The 14,159-nt window shown below is 39.1% G+C and overlaps 1 protein-coding gene across 3 annotated transcripts in view; it reads right to left on the bottom strand.

Moving 5' to 3' along the window:
- Positions 1 to 14,159, bottom strand: part of mfsd4aa (major facilitator superfamily domain containing 4Aa) — an 18,898-nt gene extending 4,739 nt beyond the window's left edge. The window contains exons 1-6 of one of the 3 annotated variants that reach the window (XM_053226989.1): positions 13,683 to 14,159; positions 7,519 to 7,717; positions 6,212 to 6,451; positions 2,927 to 3,098; positions 2,651 to 2,766; positions 2,363 to 2,536 (exon numbers count right to left, since the gene is read on the bottom strand). In XM_053226989.1, coding sequence (XP_053082964.1) covers positions 2,363 to 2,536; positions 2,651 to 2,766; positions 2,927 to 3,098; positions 6,212 to 6,451; positions 7,519 to 7,717; positions 13,683 to 13,945 — 1,164 coding nt within the window. In that variant the 5' untranslated portion in view covers positions 13,946 to 14,159. The remainder of the gene's footprint in view (positions 1 to 2,362; positions 2,537 to 2,650; positions 2,767 to 2,926; positions 3,099 to 6,211; positions 6,452 to 7,518; positions 7,718 to 13,682) is intronic. The other 2 variants (XM_026932563.3, XM_026932561.3) reach the window with 2 other exon arrangements.

Raw genomic sequence — 14,159 nt, 5'->3', positions numbered from 1 at the left:
TCTGTGATTACAGCAGTCTTAAGATTATAACTTGTCACACTGTACAAGATCCCAATAAAATCTTGGCTGAATTCTATAACAGACTCTGTGATCATGTATATCCTCCAAGTCAGATTATACGATGACGATCCTCTAATGATAGACCTATGATTACAGAAAATTACTACTAAATTTACTATAAGTAGTAAATTTCTATGTAGCGGTTCTCCTACTGCTGGAGCATGGACGGAAATTTAATAAAGTGAGTGAAAATAATTTCAGTTTCTGATTTTAGGGCTTTACCCAGATCATTCGTTTTGTGTTTTTGTGGGCGTCACTACATGCAAATGAGCCGTGTCGGGGACACGTTTTGCACATTACAGGCGATCAACGTACGCATGAGTACGAAGAAAATCGGCGTTTGAGACTTTTGTAAATTTGCTGGAAAATTTTAGTTCAGTTCGGCTTACACAGACATTTACACTTTACTAAAAGACTGAAAAATGAGGCCCAATGGCACATCACATTTATTCTAAGATCACCAATCTCAACTCGAAGAATTCTTTCACGCGGTGCAATTTTTTTCCACAATTTTTTTGTGATAACTACACAAAGCTGGAGAGACCAACAGCACTACCAAGATCATGGTATAGGTTGATTCGTTACCTCGGTCAGTCCTGGTGACCTCATTTGCTATTCCGGAAACAAGAAGATACACCTCGCACAAAGAACAATTTAAAACCTGTGGGCTGTAACACTGACCCAAAAATAAATAAATAAAAAAACAGTGGGCTGTACCACTGACTGTACCACCTCCAGTGTACCAAGTGACTGAGGCAGCAGGAACAAGGATGTAGATGTGTGCTTTGTTTTATGGCTGGGTTCGTTTTATGGTGCAAATCCCTTATATGGTGCAAATTTCCTTATATGTATATATGAGGAAACATTGGCTTGGATAATGTTGACTGAATCAACCATTACTGCTGCTACAACCTTTGCTACTTAACTAAAATTAAAACTAAAATTAAAAACTGACTATCACTGGATATTCCAAACAAAACTCCAAATTGAGAATAGATCACTTTTATACACAATTTATTGCTAAGTTCTTGTTGATTTGTTTATTTAATTGATGTCATGTTTTTCCAAAGTACTTATGAACATTAAAAAGTTGCCACAGAAGAAGCAGAAAATCTGAGAAAATCTTAGCTGCATGTGAAATTTGTATTTTTGTGGAGTAGTACTGTCTCAATTCAAAACGCTACATTTTTTTAAATGGAAATGACAAATTACTACATGACACCTCGCTCCACTGACTCGTCAAAAAGACCTCTACAGCAGGGGTGTGGAACCTCCAGCTTCGGCCTGTATCCGGCCCACAAGATAGTTCCTATAGTTTATATTGACTGTATGATGGTTGGTTTTTTTTCTGTTATGCAAAAGCTGTTTGTTTCTCTGGCTATGAGAGCAGTGACTGCAGTTTTATGCACTAGGTCTATTTTAGTTTGAAAAATTGGCGAACTAAAGCAACGTCCATGACGAACGTATGGCAGATTTCTTTTTCATTGTGGTAAAGGACAAGACAGTGTGACCAATCTGTGGAGAAAAACCTACTGAAAGACAATACCAAGCACACAAATTCCATACAGGTTATAGGTATCCATTCAAGATGACATTGTGTGGAGTCAGATACTTCTGTAAACAGTTCTTCTTAGACCTGTTCCTTAAAACAAATACACTTTGTTCAAGACCAGCATCAACTTGGTGAGACAGTTGCGTGTTGCAACCATGTCATTGCCCCAGACATTCCACAGCTGGATAACATTCCATACAAATAGGAGGCACTGGGCATCTGGTTGAGGCTAGAGACCCTGTACCTCTTATTTGTATCTGTATCAGTTCAGAGCACTTTAGCTGTTGATTCTGAACAACATATTCTTATATTCGGTTACATCCCTACTGTAGTGCAAGGTGTGTGGAACTGTTTGTGGGAACCTTTTCTCACTGGGGCCCAATTCAGTGCATCAGTTTTCCAGTAAAATGTAAACTGTGGCCTTCTCCGATGGCTCTGCCCTTTCTGATACATAATGTGGTTGTAGTACATCGTCTGGGTATTAACAGCACACCTATTACACCTCAGTGTAGTACACCTCATTTCCCCCTCGTACACCAAGTACCTCGTTTGAGAAGCAGATGTAGTATCTTGGCCTTACTGACTAGCAATCATTATAATCTTCACAGCTGGGTTAATTATGGATACCTAGCAAGTTCAATTTAATTTTATTTGTATACCACTTTTAACAATGGACAATGTCACAAAGCAGCTTTACAGAAATATATAAAAATTCAGGTATAAATTTGAAATTTATAAGTTTTCCCTTACCTGGTTAAATATGAGCAGGCGAACGGGTTTGACCCGGTAAGACAGCGGAATGGAGGCCAGACGCCCCACTGTGATGGCTGCCCAGAACACGCTGGTCAGGTAGCCCGCCATCTTGTGCGATAGACTCATGGGAGGAGCCACTGCGTAGGTGTAAATGAAACCCGTGTATGACCCCTGAGGTGCAAAGGATAGAAGATCCATCACCTCGCACTTTTATCTGTTACTCATTCCATTTAACAATACCAAATTAGAAATAGGATTCAGAAGTGTGGAAGCAGTATTCCATACCACTATGCCATCAGAGAAGAAAAGCACCATCCCTCCGAAGACATGGAGCCCAAAGAAAGATGGCGGAAGTCCTTTCAGCTTGCTGAGGTGATAGCAGTTTAGCATGTCCATGTGGCCTGCGGAGAAAACAATTTTTTCTTTGGGAATCATTACTCGCTGATCAAGTTGCTTGCTTTCTTTTCATTTTACTTTAGAAATAACAGACTATTCCTTTGTACCCCATGTTGTACCCAATCAGAGCAAAGAACAAGGTGTAGTTAGGTGCTTGGATCTTGCCTGTAGGCTCGTGCAGCTCGGTCGTGCTCATGTCAGTCTGCTCCGAGATTCTCTGCATCTTTACTGTATCCGAGTGCGACTCCCCACCCAAGAGACGAGGACTGGGCTCAGGGCAACATGGGAGCAGCCGCTCCCGATACATTAGAACCAGAACGGCGATAGGCACAGGAAGCTGGATGTAGAGAAGTGAGCGCAGTTATGCACTTTACAAACATTCGTTATTCATTCCAATCCCAATGCGCTGAAACTAAACCAGGAAACAAGGAAAGGTAAAACTATGACAAAACTCCAAACGCAAAAATATACACCAGGGTTATAATTCTACCTTTCAATCCGTATTGAAACTGTGTATATTTGTAAACAGAGCACATTTTGTTTACACAAAAATTATACACCCGTGAGAGGGCATTTGGTTGTGTGACTCTTGGCAGAATCGTTTCACATCTATGATTTGCAAACAGGTTTAACAGTTTTTGTTTTTTTTTGCAAAAGTGGGCTGAAGGTTGTTCTAGCTGAAGGTGTCAAAACAGGTTAACAGGTGTCAAACTCAAGGCCCGCTGCCTTGTTTCATATAGCCTGCACTAACCCACAAAAATACTATTCAAACAGCCCTTAATACCTGCTACTCAACATTTTCAAACTATCTAGAACGTAGAGATCGCCACTTTACAGCACACGTGGGCTTACAGCTCACAGGGCTGAAACGCTGGTTAGAATCAACGCCAATCTGCTGCGTGACACATGCATTAAAAAAATTATTCAGTATGATTCAGTGATTGACTACAAATCCTGAAATGTATCGCCCCAGTGTAGAGACCTATAAATATGATGAAAGAAGTAAAGTTGATAAAGAGCAAAGACGAGAGATGGGAGACTAACATGTTAGCAGAGATAAAGCCTGGGTGGGTTTATTATATTATATTATATTATATTATATTATATATATATATATATATATATATATATATATATATATATATATATATATATATATATATATATATATATATAAATAATATAATAAATGAATTTGAGATTTGAAACCATTGTTCCAGCCCACAGGCAGTAAATTTTATGCTTGTGTTTGTGAAAAGTTTTATCCTTAGACTGTTCAAGCCAGAAGCTTTTCTAGGATTAATATGAGTACTTTAGATAGTCTATATACACTAGGTGGGGCTCAGGATTTCTAGCCACACCTCATGTTGTATACACTCTATAAAAAGTTTCCTTATTTGTGGGGATAAGGAAGGACATACAGCACTGCAGCACTGTTTGCTGACGGTGGAGTGGCTGGCCGCTTTAGGTCTCAGGGCACCCTCATGTCAGTGTTACCTCCTGGCTCTCCCTTTAGTTCTGCTGTCATAGCTAGTCTTGCACTCTGCACGCAAAGTACACTGTCCTTAACCATTACGGGACAAAAGCTTACCTAACAATCTCTCTCTTTCTTTCTCTTTCTCTCTCTGTAGAGCTACATTTGCTAGTCCTGAGATACCAATGATCCTGACCCCTCTGCCTGATCCATCCTGATTCCCTACTTCTGGTTGGAGTTCTCATTGGTTGAGATCGCTCGCTGCTGCTGGGGGTGGCCCCACATGGACCGCCTGAAGATCACTGGGATTGCTGGGGATGGTGCTGCTTGGGGATCTCGTATGGAGAGTTGTACTGCGATGGCTTGGGACTGCAGTTGCTGTTGTGGCTTTGGGGCTGCAGTTGCCACGAGCAGTTCTGTACTCAGGACTCAATCAGTGGACAGTGGATAGGTTCAACAAACCGGACTTCTTGTGAAAACTGTGATGAATTTACTGGTTGCACAATTGCACTATTTGTCCATGTAGTACACAGTTATAGAAGTGATCTATTAATAATCGCACTGTCCGTTATCACCCAGATGAGGACGGGTTCCCTTTTGAGCCTGGTTCCTCTCAAGGTTTCTTCGTCATATCGTCTCAGAGTTTTCCCTTGCCACCGTCGCCTCTGGCTTGCTCATTAGGGATAAATTCCCATATTTACAATTTATTTTGAATCTATTTATTTCTGTAAATAAATAAAATAAATAAATTTATTTTTACCACTGTTTGAAAAAGCTCATCTTGATTGTGTATTCAAAAGAGAAAGTGGAAGTCAGGATGCTTTTAGTGATACCACCATTATATCATTGTGTTTTTTAAATATTCATCACACCGTATGGAGAAGATTCCATGACAGATATATATAAAATAAAATAAAATAAATAAATAAAAAAAAATAAAATCACAATCTGTAGGAGGTGTGAAAGGCGATAAGCAGACAGTATTGAGGACAACATGCTGCACTGAAAAGCAAAACCTTCACAGCATTGCTCTTACATCATGTGATCTATCAACAGGGAATTTTTTATTTTTTTTAAGAATTTAACCCTGAGTTCATGTCAGAAGTCAGTGTAATTCTCCACTGAATTGCATTTCACTTTCATCAGTGCATTGCTCTTACATTGCGTGATCTCCATCAACCATCAACAGGGGATTGTGTGTGTGTTTTTTTTATTTAAGAATTTCATGTCAGAAGTCAATGTAATTCTCTAATGAATTGCATTTCGCTTTCATCAGTTCGCTGCAGTCGTGCCATGCTGAAACGTGTCCGGGAAAAGAGAGAAGGTCCTGAAAGCATAATTTTCATAATTAATAATTGATGGTGGAATGTTGAAGAAATTAATTAAAACTCCTTGGTCCTGCTGTTAGTTATAAGTATTTATAGCCATGTTAATACTTTTATCATGTTTTAGTAATAATTCTGAAAATCTTGATGATTAAGGACGTTCCTTTACATGGATGGCACCACCTCCTGGAAAAATGCAGATTCCAGGCCATACTCCCCTTCTCCACTTACAAACATGTCCATGAATACAGCCTATAACTGGGACCAGGCAGTGATTGCATTGCACTGCATTGTGGCATGTGTGCAACACAGTGATGAAAGTGAGATGCAATGCAATGAGGAATTACATTCACATCTGATGCAAAGTCCGTGTTTAATTCTCCAAACACACATGCTATGCCTTCCATATGCAGCAAATTCAGTAAGAATTTGAACATTACAGCATTACCACGAAGGTTGTAATCTCAGTCATGCTAGCCGTCTTCCCAAATCTAGCCTCAAATGATAAGATATTTCAAATGACACCCCACAGAAATTCACACAAAGTCCATACATTTAGTTACATTCATCAACTTTGTCCACACAAGTAACTTCACCTAAAGTTGTTTGAGCACATTTGGCCTTCTGGTTAACATAATCGACATTACTTACATTGACGAACGCCATGATCCAGAAGGCGTAGGACACTTTGGTCACCACTTCTCCTTCAGTATGGAGAGGAATGTGGGACACGTTATGTAGGTGTCTGCCAGATAGCGTGTTCCTCAAGTGTTTCATGGTTGATGATGAATTGATGGTGGTGTTTCCTAAGATGCAGTCAGTTTCAGACAGAAACGGGTCAGCGATGAGGGGGCTCAGCAATGCCCCGAGTCCAATGAAGAAGTGGAGCACCTGGAGGGGAAAATAATTAAAAAAAGAATTAAGAGAACATAAATTTAGTCAAAACCGTCTGTTGTCATTGTCAGGCTCTACATGGAATCTTTACAGGTTTTGCCAGAGACTCTTCAGGGTACTAAATGAAACGTTTTTGCTACAACTGTATAAAGGTGAACAAATTGCCCACCAAAATGCTGCTCGATTTAGCTAGCAGGCTCAGCACACTTTCAGCTACCTATGGTTCCTGATCGGTTCTTTGGATGGTTAGTGGCTGTATTTAGACATTCACACATCTTCAGTAAGCACTTTGTCTTGGTCAGGATGGCAGTGGATCTGGAAGCAGAGCCTATCTCAGGAATTCTGGGTGCAAGGAGGGAATACACGTGGTTGGGACGCCAGTCCATTGCATTCACAAACTCATTCACATCTAGGGGCAATTTAGAGTAATCCACCTACTGGCATGTTTGTGGGAGGAATCTGGAGAACATGGGGAACTCTACACAGACAATAACTCAAACTCAGGACTGAACTGGGGACCATGGAGCTGAAGCGGGCATGCTACCCACTGCACCGCTGTGGAAAACTTCTGAAAGTTTGTCAATCTGCCCATTTAATAAACTGGCAAATCAACAAGATTTTGGACTATACATCTTATTAGCAAGGTCTTGAGCTTTTCCTTCAGGCATTAAGTCTCGATATATCAGTGCAGGTAGGAACTTGTTCTCTAAAGCTAGCGCAATTCCTCAATCCCAACCCATTTAATTAAAGTATAAGGACACTTGACCATCATCCCCATATGTGGGTTTTCCCCCATGGGGCCCAACACTGTTCCAGCATGACAGTGCCCCTGTGCAAAAAGCACAAGGTTGGTGTGGAAGAACACGGGTATCCTGCACAAAGCCCTGACTTCAAGCCCAAAACCCCACAGCCACAATCTGAAGCCTAGAGGAAAGCCTTTCCAGAAGAGTGGAGGTTATTATAACAGCAAAGGAGGACTAAATCTGGAATAGGATGTTCAACAAACACATGGGTGTGATGGTCAGGTGTCCCCATACATTTGGCCACATAGAGCATCTCCTGACCTGGAGGAAGACAGTGGAGTCTTTCTGGTAGAGCTTCACCAGCTGCAGGTTGGAGATGGTATCGATGATGCCCATGGCCAGGCCTGTAATAGCCATTGCAGCTACCAGCATCAGCAAATTGCTGCATAGCGGAATGAAGGCGAACACCAGTGAGATGATGAATGTGGATGAAGCGAGGGATGACAAAGAGGAGCAAAGTCTGGAGAGGAGAGATGGACATCATTCAGTGCACAGTAAGGGGTTAGTTTTAGGTGTAGGAGGTGAGAGAACCTGGCTTCTATCATGGGTGCCAACAACATGGAAACAGTACCATCCAATGTATATGCTAAATGAAATTTTCAACACTGATAATAGAAATTGGTCTTCAATCCATTTTGCAGTAAGAACTTAATTTACCAACTACAGAAAAACATTCAAGAGTTCTTTAAATCGTGCATTTAACCTTTTAAAAGAAACTTTCTAAAGAGTTCTATTTGAAACCATTTTTAAAAAGAAACAAGGAACCTTTAAGGGTTTCTTCAGAGACAAAACAAAAATTTTTTTTTTTTTCCCCTAAGAGTGCCAGATGAAACAAAAGTAAACAAATGGCTGTTTGATTTAGCTAGCAGGCTCAGCGAGAGCCGTTTTATCTAGCTATGCAAAGTATTCTAGCTACCTACATGCTTAGAAAAAAAAAAAAAAAAAGTTTCTAAACCATTTAAAAGCGCGTTCTAAAGGGGTCCTACTTGAAAGCATTTCTGAAAGAAAAACTCTGTTGTCAGGTTCTACAAAGAACCTTAATGTTTTCATTAGAGACAAACCACGGAACTCTTCAGGGTGCTAGATGAAACCTTTATTTTCTACGAGTGTACAATGTGAATAAATTGCCCAACAAACTGCTGTTTGATTTAGCTAGCAGGCTCAGTAAGAACTGTTATCTAGCTAAGCGTAGTACGCTAGCAATATACACGCTTAGGAAAAAAAGGGTTCCTGAAGGGTTCTTTGAATAGTTAATGGTTCTTCTCAAAGGGTTCCACCTAGAGCCATTTTAATTAAAGGGAAACTGTATGATGTTACTTAAAGGTTACCTAAAGATTGAGATCATTCATTTATCTAGCAAGTTGAAACACAAACAGCAAGAAGGGTTAAAAATGCAGGGTCCTGGACAGCGGGTTGCCAAGTAGTCACTCCAACCTGAACTTTTCCACATTTTGGAGTGTTACAACCTGGAACGGAATATGATAATACGATTACCTTTGTCGTTATTGTACAACAAGATGATGATTCAGTTTGCAGTCTCACATCAACCTATGCTACCTAAATTAAGTTAAAAAAGAAAATAATAATTAAAAATAAGAGTTTTTAGAGAGCATATATAAACGTGCAGCATCACGAAGACCAAGGAGCTATCAAAACAAGTCCAGTACAAAGTTCTGGAAAAATATCAATCAGGATTTGAGCATCCTGTGCATACCTTACACACCTTACACCACACCTTCAATATCATGGGCTATTCTGCTTAGATTCACGACGTACTGTATAAGCCCAATTACATCCAATCCAGTTCCAGGTTGTAACACTACACAACGTGGAACAGTTGTCTAGTGGATTTTTACAAAAGGTTGGAATTGAAATAATTTACATTTATATGAAATAAGAATACAGGAGCTCAGCACTGCTTGCTATCCTGCAGAGTTCCTAATTTACATTATGGTAATTTTCTATATTGTGAACTCTCTTTTTTGTATTTTTTTGTTCTACATTATGGCTGATGTAACTTGTATGTAATGTGGAAAATATACATTCAGTACATGTAAAGAAATGCGTTAAAAAGTGTGGATAAATACTTGTTATTATAAATAAATGTTACTATAAATTTGGAGGTTTTTTTTTTTTTTTTTTTTTTTACGAATTCCATTCAGTTGTCAACAAAAGATTAGACCTGTTTTTTTTTTAGTAGGTTTGAGAGGAGAAATGAAAAAATCAACTAAAACTCTAAGCTTTTGACTGACTTGGTTAACGCAATGACTAAGGGACTGTGTGTTTGGGGGATTAGTAAATATAAATTATGTTGTTTATTTAATTTCAAGTGAGTTACTGCCTTTTGCACATAAATCAGTTTTGCTCACAGTGTAAATGGTTGTGGTACTTTTGATGTTTAGATAACTTTATGTTTAAAAATCTAATGACAGTGCGACGTAAATTAGATTTGAATCAATTTTTTTTTCCTAGAGCAATCTGGACACTTGTTAAGGAACACTTGCACAGAGTGAAATGGAGATGATGTACTAAAATTATACACGGTTGTGACACCTGCTGCATTAAACAAAGAAAAATGTAAAAATATATTAAATTTTTCATTTCATTCCCCCTCGTATAAGCAGGGGAGCCAAGAAACAGAACTCCTGATTGGCAACAACTTTGATTTCACCTTGGCTTGAGATATTTTTATTTGCCTTCAAAGTGATAACGTATCAAACGTTACGACTAGAAAACACCACGAGTTTAACATCGAGTTTAACATCACTGCTCTCTCTCATACCAAATTTTCCCTCAAGTTGTGATCCGAGCATTTCTTTGCTTTAAAATGATAATGCCAGCCTTGTACTCGTTCTAAAAAAGAGACATTTACTTATCTTACTTTAATTTTAAGAACGTTTCTGTTTCATAGGATATGAATATATCTGAAATCACCTTGAGACACAATGAAAAAGTCTCTTATCTACAAGCTCACCTTAAGATACTGTGAACATGTTTGCTCTTTTGGAAAATTAAGCTGTGTTGGAGGATATTTAGGGGTCAGACAGTGACTAACCGAGCACAAACGAACTGCGATGGTTATCGACATGCTTCCCTGACGTTTAATGCTGGCCATTTTTAAAGCTTCTGGAAAGTTCCTTTGCCTCAGGCCATGCTATAACTTTTAAAACAGGTCCTACTAAGGTCATACTTTTTAAATCCATTTTACTGGCCTCTCACTTCTTGCACTGATGATTGAATTGAAGTATTTTTGCCTGCATTGTTCAGTGTGTGTGGGTGGGTGTGTGTGAGTGTGAGTGTGAGAGAGAGAGAGAAGGAAATGATAGGAGGGAAATGGAAACACTTTTGTCTGCTGAACTCCAGCCACCAAAAACAACCCAAAACTTGCCGTGCTGATTGGCTTCTTCAGCATTTTTGGACTTGAGGTCTTTCTGTCTTTTCCGCAGCTGCTGAATTCTCAATTCTGATTGGTCAGAAGGCTCTGACGGTGCAGCTGTAAATCACAGGTTTATATTGATGCATTTGTTCTAATACATTATCGTTTCTATAGTAACAACATGTGAAAGGAATTGTACGGTGGATGCGCCAAATAAACAGATTAAAAAGCGAGTGTAATCACTGATATAGTGAGGTTTTCTGTAAGGAGCCCTTTAGGTAACATTTATGGAAGGAGTCTCCAGTGTCAGTGCTTTGCAACAGTCAGAGGTAAAGCTGTAACTGAGTTTTCAGAGGAGTTTACGTATTGCGGTTTCTCAATAACATGACAAGAAAAGTGTTTTTTCCCCTTTATTAACTTCAAGAGAGAAATAAAAGAGAGGCTGGTGATGGAATGACTGTTTATAGCTGCTATAACGTAAGCAAGAACAGGAACTAACTTGTTTCACAGATGTTCTACAACACTAAATGTAACTATAAATGGATAAAACGTCTGAGATTTCTTTCTTTAATAGAAACTGTAACTGTTGGCAAATTATGGTACAAGAGGAATAAAACACTTGGGGACATGCTGTTATGAGAAAAGAACACACCCATCACCCCGTAGTTGATTATTTTCCTGTAACAGCACACCCCCAAATCATTTATTCCTTAAACTAATGTTTGATGGTCTTTACGTCAGAATGCTACCCTGCCTGTCTGAGGTCGGAGGTAGAACACATGCGTATTGTTCATTATGCCATTCAAAACAAGACAAGAAACACAATAGAGCATGCCTCCTTTTCTCACTGATCGTGTTTCTGTATTTGAAATAAAAGCTGTTCCGAGTGTGCTGTAAAAACAGAGAAGGTCCAGATTACATAGAAACCAAGTTCCTCCATGAGTTTCTTCCATACTGCAAATATAATAAAATAGTACATTAGTGCATACACATTACATTTATGGCATTTGGCAGACGCCCTTATCCAGAGCGACTTACATTTATCTCATTTATCCAACGGAGCAGTTGAGGGTTAAGGGCCTTGCTCAAGGGCCCAGCAGTGGCAGCTCGGCAGTCTCCAACGTCTTAACCACTGAGCTACCACTGCCCACTACTACAAGCACCGCAAGTCACGTTCAATTTGGAGAGTTTAGTAACGTAACGTATGGTTCCAAAAGAAACACTGCTAAATTACGAATGCTAACATTCACACACATTCACTAGAAGTTCTCAGGTAACGTGAGACATAAAAACATGTTTAGTTCCTGGTCAGAATCGTCTGTGTGTGTGTGTGTTTGTGTATGCGTGTCTGTGCGTGCATGCATATGTGCATTCATGTGTGTGCGTGTGCACCTTATGTCTCAAGTTTTGCAGAAAAAAAACAAAGAAAAGTGTTTTACTATCTGGGTTAATTAACCTGCAGCTATCCTACAGTACACACTGTACTACAACTAAATCCTGCCTTTTTAACTTTATACTTGGTAACATGAGACTTAAAAAGGCACAATGTTTTTTTTTTTATGAAAAATTCATTTTGGAGGTGTTGTAATCTTTCATCATTATATGGGATATTGTAAATAATAAAGCCTAGAGATGAGGTAGGAGATGAAAGTGTTGGCTAAATAATTTGTTTTATTAACATATTACAGCAGAGAGAGAGAGAGAGAGAGAGAGAGAAGGGATTATAAACCAAACTGTCAAGGTGTCGTGTATGTTAAGGCATCAAGCTTAAAACTTTATATTGTAACATCTGGAACTAATCACAGCACACACAATGTTATCTGGATCGTCCTGAACTGTGTCATGCTTATTATTTCAATATTTATTGCTTTTCCAAATAATTCTACTTTTTTTTTAAAGAACAAAATAAACAAACAAAAAAAAAAAAAAAAAGGATTGTGGATGCTATTTTTTTTTAAAGTATAACAGCAAATAAAAGAAAATAAAACAGCAGTATCTTTTAGAAAAATAAGTATGAAAATCAACTTTTTGTACATAGTTTATTTAGAAATTTATTTCTACAACTAATAGAATCACAAATGCATTTTTTCCTGATTATTTTATGTATAACAATAAAATACAGTGGTATTTTATTTTATTTCATCAATTAATAGACTCAATGATGTCTGACTAAGGATTTTTTTTTTTTTTTTTTTTTTAAAAGTTGAGTCATTAAAAAAAAAGTCTGAATTTTAAGTTTAAAGTAAATAAAATGACAGTGAACTCTCTTGTTTGGTTTGTGATGAACTGCATCATGATTATTCAGTATTTTTCACTTTGTTGCATTTCCTAATATTCATACAATTTTACATATTACACAATCATTGCTTTATGTATAAAACATAGCAGTGTTTGGTTATGTAAATCTACTGTTTAATTTTATTTATTTACAATTCATCATCGCTCACTGATGCTGTTGCTTCCTGATGCTTTTCTGCAGAACAAATAAAGCACACAGTGAAGTTTTGTTATGAAAGTTAGTTTTTAACTTTCTTCCACAACTGTAGATATAAAATTGAAAATAAATACAACTAATAGAATCAGGTGCTTTTCCCCTCCTACTATGTTTTATAAACTGCATGAAGATCTTTTCTTTTTCAGAAACATTGCAGTGTCCATCATGAGTTAACTTTTCCTTTCCTCACTGTGTTTCACCTGAAATTCTTGAAAAACAAATCAGGGTTTTAATTGAATTTAATTCATCTAGTTTGTAGGATAGTGTAAAGAGTTTTCGGAACTGTAGAAGTGATGGGTTGAAAAAAAAAAGTGTATTATAATTTGCAAATATGTGAATTCATTTCCGTGATCAAATTACCTTTCAGTATAAATAAATTAAAATGACACTGGCGGGTGTGGGCGAGCAAAACACACACACACACACACAGAGAGAAAGAGAGAGAGCCTCCAGGGTGAGATTTATTCTAAAATGAACACTCAGAGCCCACACACGGAGGTTGTGTTGTGTGTTGTGTTGTGTTGTGTTGTTTTGTTTTGTTTTGTTTCTACTCACGACTTGCTGAAGAAACCGCCCACGAAGCTTCCCACGAACAGGCAGAGCTGCTGCGCGAAGAAGGCGAGAGTGACCTGCTGCAGGCTGGAGCGCGTCTGGCAGCGCAGGTCGAGCACGGTGGGGCCGAGCAGGGCCAGGCACAGGCCGAAGCTGAAGAAGGCGCTCCAGTAGGTGAGCGTGGGCTGCCAGTGGCCGCGGAACAGCGCGCAGCTGCGGGATCCCACCACACTCTGCACCACGTTACAGTTCCGGTCCAGGTTCATCGCTCTGCGCGCGCGGCGCGGCGCGGCGTGGCGTGGCGTGGCGTGTGCGCGCGCTCTCCTACATCAGTGCGTGAACCTGCCGCAGCCGCTCACAGACACGCGCATGACGGAGTGAAAGTGCTGGAGTTTGGAAAGTGTTCAAGCATCAACATGATCCTCCCACCACATCCTCCCACACCACACCACACCGACTTTATTTAGCTCCAGCACCGTC

Source organism: Pangasianodon hypophthalmus, chromosome 20 (assembly GCF_027358585.1).
Source record: "Pangasianodon hypophthalmus isolate fPanHyp1 chromosome 20, fPanHyp1.pri, whole genome shotgun sequence".
NCBI lineage: Eukaryota > Metazoa > Chordata > Actinopteri > Siluriformes > Pangasiidae > Pangasianodon > Pangasianodon hypophthalmus.
This window is presented reverse-complemented; position numbering and strand designations above follow the sequence as displayed.